At 43.9% G+C, this 10,974-nt stretch overlaps 2 protein-coding genes across 6 annotated transcripts; one reads left to right on the top strand and one right to left on the bottom strand.

The window, feature by feature from the left end:
* Positions 1–243: 243 nt before the first annotated feature.
* ints10 (integrator complex subunit 10) lies at positions 244–6,640 on the bottom strand. 4 transcript variants are annotated; one of them, XR_015069183.1, is made up of 19 exons: positions 6,114–6,640; positions 5,811–5,878; positions 5,628–5,731; positions 5,411–5,550; positions 5,237–5,318; positions 4,773–4,913; positions 4,501–4,675; positions 3,760–3,929; positions 3,531–3,670; positions 3,289–3,442; positions 2,933–3,015; positions 2,646–2,801; positions 2,443–2,551; positions 2,296–2,375; positions 2,041–2,203; positions 1,807–1,900; positions 1,390–1,458; positions 750–972; positions 244–710 (listed from the first exon to the last, which is right to left on the bottom strand). XR_015069183.1 is itself a non-coding variant. In XM_085939329.1 (18 exons), exons 1-18 carry the CDS (start codon positions 6,240–6,242, stop codon positions 816–818), a joined length of 2,214 nt encoding a protein of 737 aa, XP_085795455.1. In that variant the 5' UTR covers positions 6,243–6,639; the 3' UTR covers positions 244–815. The 4 variants fall into 4 exon arrangements, 3 of the variants coding, with proteins under 3 accessions (XP_085795455.1, XP_085795469.1, XP_085795477.1); XM_085939329.1 differs by having other exon boundaries at positions 244–972; positions 6,114–6,639; XM_085939351.1 differs by lacking the exons at positions 244–710; positions 750–972 and adding an exon at positions 980–1,268 and having other exon boundaries at positions 6,114–6,639.
* Positions 6,641–7,198: 558 nt separating this feature from the next.
* LOC147060858 (mitochondrial nicotinamide adenine dinucleotide transporter SLC25A51-like) lies at positions 7,199–10,872 on the top strand. Of its 2 annotated transcripts, none has more exons than XM_085939365.1 (2): positions 7,199–7,367; positions 8,807–10,872. In XM_085939365.1, exon 2 carries the CDS (start codon positions 8,870–8,872, stop codon positions 9,788–9,790), a length of 921 nt encoding a protein of 306 aa, XP_085795491.1. In that variant the 5' UTR covers positions 7,199–7,367; positions 8,807–8,869; the 3' UTR covers positions 9,791–10,872. The 2 variants fall into 2 exon arrangements, with proteins under 2 accessions (XP_085795491.1, XP_085795499.1); XM_085939373.1 differs by lacking the exon at positions 7,199–7,367 and adding an exon at positions 7,409–7,493.
* The last annotated feature ends 102 nt before the right edge of the window (positions 10,873–10,974 follow it).

Consider the following 10,974-nt stretch of genomic DNA (forward strand, 5'->3'; position numbering starts at 1 on the left):
TTTTAATTGAAATCACAATTATTCAAAGCATTTCATTTTTGGTACAAAACAAGAAAATGTTAAAAAAATATCAAATCATTTCTTTCAAACATTATTCCTTTTGGACTAAACATTATTTAAAAAATGTGTTATTTTAAAGTAAAAAAGGTGAAACTATATAAATTTAAGTGTGTTTTTAATTGCACAGCCCTACAAAATGGCATTCATGGTCACATATGTCATTCATTATATAATGACTACACATTATGTTTTGTCAACAGAATGTCTATTTTTTTCCCCATTTAAAACTAATTCAAGATCAGACATCCTGGGACTGTCGGCTGCTTTATTTACAATTCAAGGCAAACCTAAAATAGTACACAAAAACAAAAATAACAAAGTAGAACCCAAGTAGTCCTGTCCACTTGCACAATCTAAGGAGCTCCAAAACTCTGTACTTATGTGGCTCAGTTTGATTGGCAATGTCAGGAAGGTATTTACAAGTATTTGGATGGATGGATGGATGTCATCATGGCTTTCCATGGACGTTTCCAACCTTTTTAGCACTTTCATAGCTGCTTCCATTCCGTGTCAAATGTTCGTAGTGGTCAGGCAGCAGAAGAGAAGAGCTATTTAAACTTTTCTCATAAGATAACTAAAAATATAAATTATTTTATCAAATATCAAAAATATCACATCACACTGAAAACACTTGAAATATTGGAGAAAAAAAAAAACTAAAAGGGAGGTAACAATAGTCTTGGTTCCACATTGTAATGTTAAAAAAGGGGTGAAAAAATAATTCCAAGGTCCTTTTTGAGAACATATTAAAAGTGTCAAGGGAGAGACTGGACAATGATGATTTTCTCGTTGATACAGAAACGGTGCAGCACATTGAGCAGGTTCTCCCCACAGCGCGACACTTGCCTTTCCATTGCCAGACGGAAATCCTCCTTCACTCCTTTGGTGATCCCTCTGGTCACTGTGTGGTGTCTACACATGAGAACACAGATCAAACAAGTCATTGCGTTTAGAGACCCGTGTTTGAACACCACACACATCAATCATACATGGTTCCACGACAAGCGATCATTCAACGTACGTATGAAATATAAGCACAAATGAAATGAGACCAAAGTGCTGTGAAAAGGCCAAAAGAAACGAACCGTACAACAAGAACGACATCATCTCAACTAACATTGGTGATGACCACAGAAAGACGAGCGATGGCTCAAATCAACCAAACGGCGACGACGACTTGTTCTTAAATGACTGGCCCAAATTAAAATCTGGGAGGGAGGGAGGGAGGGAGGGAGGGAGGGAGGGGGTTAGAGTGGATGACAGGCCTTGGAGTTGGGAATGAATGGTGACTGGTGCTGGAGGGGAGGGATGGGGAGGGGCCCGGGGTACCTGTCCATCGTCTGAACCCCTTGGAGCAGAAGAGTGTTTAACTCCAAACCCAGGGCGGGCCTAGGGTTCCTGAGGGACAGCAACATTCAAACACTCGGTCAGTGCGGCCAGCGCTTTAGACATTGATGGCTATGAGCTGTTATTTCGATGGGACAGTAAATCTATGCTGACTATGGAAACATTGTATCCTCTTCTGTGTTGTCCCATTTAAAAAAAAAAATATTGACAAAAATGTAAGGGGTGTACTGACTTTGTGAGAGACTGTAGAACCCTTCTCTTTTTCAAGCTCGCTCTTAATATTCAGCTAAGGTCTCCGTCAGGCTCATCATCAAGTTGACCTTCTCTTTAAACAGCACAACCCCAAAACCTGGGGGAATGTCGGACCGGATGGCGACCGATTAGGTGTGAGACGCTTACTTAATCAGCATCCCCTGATTGGGCAGCAGCTCTAGTTGGATCCTCCCTCCGTCAGGGGTACGCAGGTATGCAAACTCCTCCAGCATGTCGATGTCTGACGATGGATGTGAGCTTAAGGAGGCTAACATCCAATACAAGAGAACTGCTTTGATTTTTCCTTTTGATAATATAGGTTTATCTATCAGGTTGCAAATAAAAAGTCAGTAAGCCTAGAAGAGAACTTTGCCAGGATACTGGTGACATAGTTGAAGAAATTCTCATACTGGAAAGCGCCTTGCAGACAAATCTTATCCACGGCTTTTAGGAAGAGCATCTCGCCCTGTGGCCAGTCGTACTGCAGGAGGACCACCACGTGACCCAACAACAGGTCGTCTCGGTTGTCCGTGAAGGCTCGCGGCTAGGTGGCCAAAAGAAGGGAATGGTGACTCAGAGGTTAGCACGTGACTGCATTGCGCACGTCTACAACTGCATAACGTGGACATGCAGCACCTTAAAGCAGGCCAACATCAGCTGGAGGCAGAAAGGTAATATAGCATTGCTGGTGCAGGGGAGCAATCTCAGGTCATGACCTAGTTTGGAGAAATTCATTTTCATTTATATGATTAGGTTATTGGTAAAAAAAAACAATTAGCTTACTTTTTTTCATTTTGGTCTTAACTCTCGTCTGATCTTCAGGGGTCTTTGTTGGTTCATGGTTTGGCGGTACTACTCCGCTGACAACATCAAGAAGCTTCTCACAGGCCATCTAAAAAAAAACAAAAAAAAAACCAAATGATCACATCCACTTTCAGACAGCTTGGACAACTTATATTAAACGGGAAAAGCAGGTTTGTACTTACCCTATATTCTCCCAGTGCATAGTGGCAGGAGGCCTGCTGTATGAGGGCCCGGTGGTGCTCCAGACTGGTCTGACCCAAGGGACTCTGTTGACCCGACTGAGGCGGCTGCACGGCGGCCATTTGGTGCAAACTAGACAGGGCCTTACGGTACTGTCCCTGAAAAACACAGCAAGACGGTTGCAAAAATGTTGCCGGGAATAATCATGATTTGTAAAATAGGTTTGTGTTGGTTTCCATTCTAGTCCACTCGGGTCAGTATTGTTCTGCTCAATGAAATTGTTTCTTGCCTGGTATATGATCATGTCGGTGAGGAAAATGCGGAACCACAGCCAGCCGTCGGTCTTCCAAGAAGCACAAATCTTTTTGAACTCTGTAAAAAGAAGAAAATAAAATGCAGTTAAATATACATGCTGACACAATCATTCATCATTGAAAGCCTTCCCGCACAAATAGCGAAATCCACAAGTGACAGCCCTCGAACCCCCAAAAGCCTTAAAACTAACTGTCTGTAGATGCTACACGACTTTAATCTCAACGACTCTCCACAACGCATTTCAACTTTGTGCTTCGAGACCGAGATTCCACAAGCTGACGCCGAGCGATACTTTTCTTGAAATGGAAGAAGAGCAGAGGATGTGATTACCAGTTTCAAGGCTGTCATGGGAGTGTAGAATGTCCCAGCTTTCCCTCGCTGTATAAAAGCCCTCGAGGGTCTCTGACCAGTTGGGCATCTCAGTCTTGTTTACCAAGATGTGTCGGCCACGCACCTTCCCCAAGCCTTCCTCATCATCGGAGCTCTGGAATAACAGCAACACAAGCGCACACGAAGGACGCGGTCAATCGTATTATCACAAACTCATGAGTCCATGTTTGTGTTACACTCACAATGGTCTTCTCTCTGCCGTCAGCCATTTTGCGCTTTTTGTGTGAGTGTTTGACTGTTACTCTCTCCACATCCACATCAGTGTACACCGAGCTAAAATCCTCGACTAGAATCCACGGCCCCATGTTGAGCGTATTCACACCTGATAAATAAAACCAACAGATCCTCCGCTTTCAAACAGTTTCACATTGTGACTCCGACGTTTGTGCTTGTGCAGCAATGAAGACCAACCTTGGAACAGAGCCGGCTGGACAGTCGAGACGTAGAGGAAGGCGTTGCGAAAGAGGACAAGGGCGGTGCAGATAACCACCTGGCTGCAGCAGCGGGCTCTGGTGTCACCCTCCAGTCCCGGTAAGTAGCGACACAGCTCCTTTACTCTCTGAAGTAAGTCAATATAACTCCTACAAAATAAAGGTACATTAAAAGCACTTACATAAAGCCAAATAAAAATATAATCGACAGTTTGCAGCAGGATGCATCACGGTTCGGCATCATTACAAACACAATCATGAAAATATTCTCTCTCTTTAGAATCAAACTCTATCCTTGTGACACTGTTTAACATAAAGAGTCCACCCCAAGAGATTTGTTTACATTCCCTAAATGTCACCAATGGATCGCAAGGTTCATCAATCAGTTTAATGTGATAATGCATAAAACGTGTATTCAATTGAAAACCATAAAAAAACGCACCTATCCTTCATTTGCTGCATCGACATTATTGGATAACAATAATTAAACGCTAAGAATTGCTGTCATTTGTTTTCTCAGCATTAATGGGCAAGTCCTTCAAAGTGATCAATATATACTAGATAATAGTATACACTACAGATGTTCCTGGGTTTTTCGATTGACTGGACAAGGTCAAAGCACCTCCCACATTGTAATTTAGGGAAAAAAAAACTACGTGAGTAATGAGCATGAGGTTTGATCATTTCTACAGGTAAACAGAGGCCTCAACAGATCGCCTACCTCTGTCCTTTGTCTCCCTGCCACTCACATCGAGCGCCGACGACGGCAAGGAGGTCCAACAGCCTCTCCCAAGGTTCGGCGACCACTGAAGATTTTTCCGACAAGCCGTCGATAACATAGCGCTGGGAGCCACGGGAGACACCGGGAGACTTTAGTGGACCACCTTCTTGAGACGCTAACAGAGAGCGTAAAAGGCAATGCCGAATGTCACCGCTGTCAGAATTAACGACACCACGTGAACAGTTAAGAACAAGCAGACTGATCTACTACACCATTTATCTGTCCGTCGGGCGAAGGTCCTCGGGTGACGTAACCGATGTAGAACTCGGCAGCTTTCAGGATGTATTTCTGCATCAAGCTGGCTGGCAGACGCATGTCCATGTTGTTTAGAACCAAAGGAAGGACGTCACACACTACAACACAAAATCAAGTGTCAGGAGGCAGACTTGCAGTTAAAAGGCAATTAGGACTTCAGTGGTGTCTCAAAACTTTTGTTCAGCACTAAGGTCAAATTGTCGTCATAGCTAAAGGTAAGTTCTATTGCGTGACAGCTAAAAACTTGGGTTATCACGTGTTTGCGCATTGGAGACTTAAATTGCCCTTCGGATTACGCCTACTTGGAAATACTACGTCGTTGTTTCTTCGAAGTGAAGAAGTGTCCTGTATTCAAGTTTATTTAACAAGTGCCACTCGCTGCACTCTGCACACGGATTTCAACACAAGAAAATACCATTACCAAAAAGTTTCCGGAAACAGTTAATGGGTGATTCCACTTTCTCAGATGTCTCTGCCTCCAACAGTGTCTCGCCGAGACTCACCTATTTACACAAAAGGATGAGTCTATCATTTTTCCTCTCATCGTCAAATCGATTACTGCACTTTTTTTAAACTGTGTTGTTATGACACGTACTCCGTGTTGGACCACAGACTCTGGAAAGCGTTTCAGTAGGAGCAACAGCATCTCAGCCTTCTCCAAAGTGTTGAAGCACTGCTCTGTTGCCTTCAGCAACATCTCACACTGTATACGACCAGGCAGTGTTTCAAAAAGCCCTGATGAAGACAGAAACATACCCGTCAAAAAAGACTTTAAATGCTCAATCCTTACGATGCACACTTCTCTCTCGCACCTCGAAGGAACTGTGAATGTTTGTCCTGAGCATCACTGCGCAGAGCTGCTGTGATGACACTGATCTCCCGCCACACAATGGGTTGATCTGGGAAATTTAAAAACCTAAAGGATGGACAGAATATCTTGAAATTGTGTTACGGCCCCAAGACATGAGTTGCTGGGCAAGTTGACTGAAACTCACATGTCATACAGTAATCTCCCTGCACAGGATGTCCTTTCGGCATTGCGTTCAATGATGTACATTTCATACTGCGGAGGAAAATTAGGATTGTGTTTTAGTGTACACTTGGTACAAGTTAGCATTTAACAGGGCTGACAGTGGTGAAGTGAACTTGGACGTTAGCTTGAATAAAACAAAGGCTGGTTTCTTTCATTTATACAAGTATGTACCCATGGAATTGAACAAGTCAAAAGCATGGCGTTACTGTGGCAATGCAATTGTTTTGCATCAATAAGAAAAGAAGCAGATGTGTTAGACATGTACCTGTATGTTGAAGTCGGCAGGGTAAAGCGTTCTGGCAGTTATGAGCCAGGCTTTAGCCGCACAGGGGTCATCAGGAACAAGCTCGCGAGCTCTTTTGACCAAAAACTCGCAGTCTTTTTGCGCTGACATTTGTGATGAAATTGGATCTTTCAAATGCACCAGCAATTAGCGACAAATTAGCTCCAAGTGCAGCTCTAGTTGCAGCGCGGCTCTGGCAAACTGAATTCTTGTCTCATCCGATTCGTGCGAATTACATTAGTAAGATTGAAATATATCACAAGCAAGCTGTGAGGCTAACGCTAGCATCATCAAGCTAGTATACGGGATTATCAATTGGCTAGTTTAATTTGTACTCCAATTTGCACCTATCGATAACAGCTAACATGTATACGGTTGCGTGTTACGTTACACGCATTTTAAAAGAGACGATCAACTAATGTTTACTTGAAATGATCCCCACCAGTCGTTCATTTTGAGGTTTGTTGCTGACGTCACATGACTGTCGTAAAAACTCAACTTTACGTTAGGCCACCATCGGTAAATACCGTAAAAATAAACAAATGGAGCAGTCTTCATACTCAGAATAATGAAATCTAATTAACGCCACTTTGGATCACACAAAATAAATATGTACTTCTGACGGCTAGGTAAAATATTTTATTAAGTGTTCAATAAGTGAGGTTGTTGAAACAAAATAATCGCAATCCTAATTTTGTGAAAGTACAAACTCATGAGAAGAAAAGAAGTGAATTGCCAATATCCTACTCAAGTGGAAACCGTAAAAAGCGAGAGTGAATGGTCATTATTGTCTGCATGTATGCGGGTTTGCAGTACTGTGTGGTTGTTTGTAGCCGTATGTGCCGGTTGAATATGCGTTAGTGACATCTAACGGTGAAAGCCACACGATGCAGGTCTGCCTTTATTTCTTTCTACTCGCAGATGAGATTTTATATTAAACTCCAATTATCCTCTTATTGTGGAACTATAATAAGCGTCATCATTAACAACAACGAAACCATAAATACTAAATACAATCTTACAACAGAGAACATTAAAGTTACAAATATACCCACTAGATGGCAAGAGCGCAATGTCATTGTCATGACAGCGTACACAATTCAAAGAGAAGAAGAAAGACCTGTTGCTGGGGCTGCAGACACGACCTAGGCCGGTGGCCTATTTCCTCTGCAGGAAAGTGGGCTGGCTGCTCTCCACCTGTCAGGGGGACAGGACAGCGACTGGTCCATACGACAGGTAAAGACATGTTTCAAGCCCTTTGAGGTTCTCCAGGCATTGTCTCTTGACCGTTCAATGTCCGCTCAATATCCCCAATCTCAAATGTCATCATGCAGAGCGCCCTGTCCAGTTTGATTCTAGCAGGTTAGCCACCTAGCATGGTAAACTGACATGCCGTGATTGTAATCCACAATCTATTTTGTCATAATTAACCTTGATAGTTCATTCGTGCAATATCGGTTGTGTAGCTATGCTAAGCGAATACGTTTAAAATGCTAGCTAGCTCCACAGCATTTGATGAACTTTAACCTCCAGGGTTGGACATTTTTTTCCATCCCACGTACGATCACAGTATATCTTCTGTCATGTTTTACAACGCTTTACTTTTACTAAGCATTCTTTTTGTTCAAGATCGAATACTGGTATGACTGGGCAAACGGCAAGGAAGCAGAGGGCGTCTTCGCAATCGATCGAAAGTCGAGATCTCTTAGCCTCAACATGACTCAATAGAGTATGCATGCCAGTGTATGATGTATGGATTTATTATGTTAGAAAATTAAGCGTCCAGCATCGGCTTTTTGTAGTATTTAGTAGTTGGTCTAGTTATTTTGTTAATAGTGTCAATTAGAGTTTGAGTAATAATCTGGGTCACTTACACCTAGGATATCCGCGGAGCCGTGCATAACTTTGTCCCCGTTTCATTGTACATTACTTCATGTATGTATTGGCATTTATGTTAACGGGTACTATTTTGGGGACTTGCAATGTCCTTTGTTTACTTTGCTGTCTTATTCCAACTTCCAACACATTTTAGCAGGATTTGACTTTTGAATTTTGACCTTGGGCTATCACATTGCATACATGCACACCAAAAAACTAGTGTTGACATTCTCATTGCCCATAAATCGGCTGTCTGCCAAGTTTCGTAACAAGTCTTATATTAGCAGTCTGAGGTTCGACTTCTAGGAATTCTACATCAGGAATCATTTATATTGTACTGTACATTTCATGTTTGAGTGTCGAATGCCGTGAACCACAAACATGGCGCAAGGGGAAAAATTGCCCACAGTAGTAGAGAATACAGGGTAAAGGTTTAAATAGCACCAAACATGCGAGCTTATGACGATAATGCGGCATTTTTTTTATTTGTCATCGAGTTTCAACATGGCCATTATGCATCCTTAGCCAATGTCTCTAGGGTGTATCCAGAGATATTTAAAAAATGCAACTCCTCAAAACAAGCAGCAAACACTTCCGCTCTGTCACGTCACGTGCTGCTATGTGTGTGGTTGCTAGTTTCATTCTCTCTACAAGTATTGGCTAAATCCCGTGTTAAGTAATCCCATGTTAAGTCTAACTATTTAGATATAATCTTTTTTTAAGTAGTACCTGTGTAGTATAAATTTTCCTCTTTTTATTTTCTTTTGTCTCAAAAATTTGTGTCTCTTTTACGGCAGATGTTTATCGACGAGAGCAGTTCTAATGTGATGCTCAAGGAGCATTGATTCGTCCTTGGCACCATGGACTCTCCATCGACGCAGACACCTCCACCGTCGGCCTCTTTGGCTAAAGGAGGTCACCCCCTGATTTCTACGGGACCCCTGAGCGCCATTCTAGGACCTCATGGAAAGCATTACCTCTGTGGCTCCATCGCGGCTTTCACCAACATCATGGTGACCTTCCCCATCCAAAAGGTTCTTTTCCGCCAGCAGCTGCACGGCGTGCTGGCGCTCGATGCGGTACGGCAGCTACAAAGGGAAGGACTTAGAAATCTTTACAGGGGGCTGCTTCCCCCGCTACTCCAGAAGAGCACCACCGTGGCCATCATGTTCGGCTTGTACGAGGACTTCTCCCGAGTTCTCCTGGAGCGGGCCGACGGCAGCGGCGTGCCGGAGCTGGTCACGCGAAGCTTCGCCGCGGCATTGGCGGGAACAGCGGAGGCCTTCCTGGCCCCCTTTGAGCGTGTGCAGACGCTCCTTCAGGACCACCGGCACCACGGACGCTTCAACAACACGCCCCACACCTTCAGGACACTTCTGACCGAGTACGGTGTCCGGGAGTGCTACCGCGGCCTGGTGCCCATATTGCTCCGCAACGGCCCGAGCAACGTGCTGTTCTTCGGCCTGCGGGGACCCATAAAGGAACAGCTCCCCGAAGCCACCAGCCGGGCCAGTCACCTCGTCAACGATTTTGTATGTGGGGGCGTTCTGGGGGCGGGGCTCGGCATCATGTTCTATCCGTTAAACGTCGTCAAGTCGCGGGCTCAGTCTCGGGTAGGCGGAGCCTTCCAGCCGTCCAGGCAGGTGTTGCTCACGGTGTGGCGGGAGCGTGGCGGGAGCGTGGCCATGCTCTTTCGAGGGGCCCACCTCAATTACCACCGTTCGCTCCTCTCCTGGGGTATCATCAATGCCACCTACGAGCTGCTGCTGAAGCTCATATGAAAAAGAAAAAAAAACGCGTGGCAGATTGAGTCAGGAGGAGGAGGAGGAGGAGATATGAATAAAGTGAGACATGGGATCATCTGATGTTTCCAGAGAGATGACGTTGCACTTCCAGAGGCATGACTTTATCCACCTGTCACATGATTTCAACTGTCTGCAAGGGTCCAATGGGGGTAAAAATAAGTCTTGCTTTTTCATCTATGTTGAACACTTCCAGCCCAGCACCTTTTTTTGTTTACAGTATCAAGCTAAAGTGATTGGAGGACTTTCAGTGTTGTGCTTGCTGTGTGTGTTTTGTGGAACATTATCTCTGTTGGTTTATGTTCAAACAAGCACTCATTTGTCCACATCAGCATCACCATTACCGAATTCTCCCAGGGAATTGTCCGAAAAGTGGAATATAAGGATTGTCCCTTCATTTATTTCCCCTAATGCTTGATTTCAGCTAAATGCAACTTGAACGGGAGTAAGCCTAAAAAAAAACCGTATGTCGTGTCCATCTTGTCAGTCCAATTAATTAGCATTTTCGAATCTCAGCAGCCGTACACAGACCCACAATCACGATGACTACGTGCTGCTGCTGCTGTTTTTGTATTTATTAGTAGGAAAGTATTTAATATAATGAGCTCCAAAACTGCCCCTTTTTTCTTTTTTTCTTTTTTTATATTTGTCACTGGCATTTATTTTGGGCTCTGCACTCGCTCCGGAATATGTCCTTCCTTATGTCACGCTTGCTCTCCTCTGCTGTCTGTAACATCTGTTGACATAATGGGCTCACATTTCACACTCGAGTAGCCGCAGCCAGTCAGCACGCAGCCGTCCGTCCCTGACCGCCCGGAGAGGCGTGCAGGCGGCGCTCTTTGGGTGCGCAGAAGCATCATGGCGGCAGAAGAAAATGTTCAGTGGCACAAAAAGCTCAAGCTGCCATGTAAATAGACCACTTGGCCTATTTCTGAACTTCTTTTCATTATCAACAGTCTACAAAGTGTTGCCTTTTATAAGGTTGGGCTTTATGAAACATGAATGCTTTTCTTTCAAGCGCAAAAAGCCGTTCCTCACAACCAAATAAAATGTTGAAAGTTCATCTGAATGTTGTCATTTCTGTGGAATACTTTGAGTCATCAGTTTATTTCTTGATTCCCATAAATGCTAACCACAAAGACAGTTTTCTTCTTGTGGGGTCA

This window comes from Syngnathus leptorhynchus, chromosome 2, assembly GCF_054491065.1.
Source record: "Syngnathus leptorhynchus isolate UIUO chromosome 2, UIUO_Slep, whole genome shotgun sequence".
NCBI classification, from domain to species: Eukaryota; Metazoa; Chordata; class Actinopteri; order Syngnathiformes; family Syngnathidae; genus Syngnathus; species Syngnathus leptorhynchus.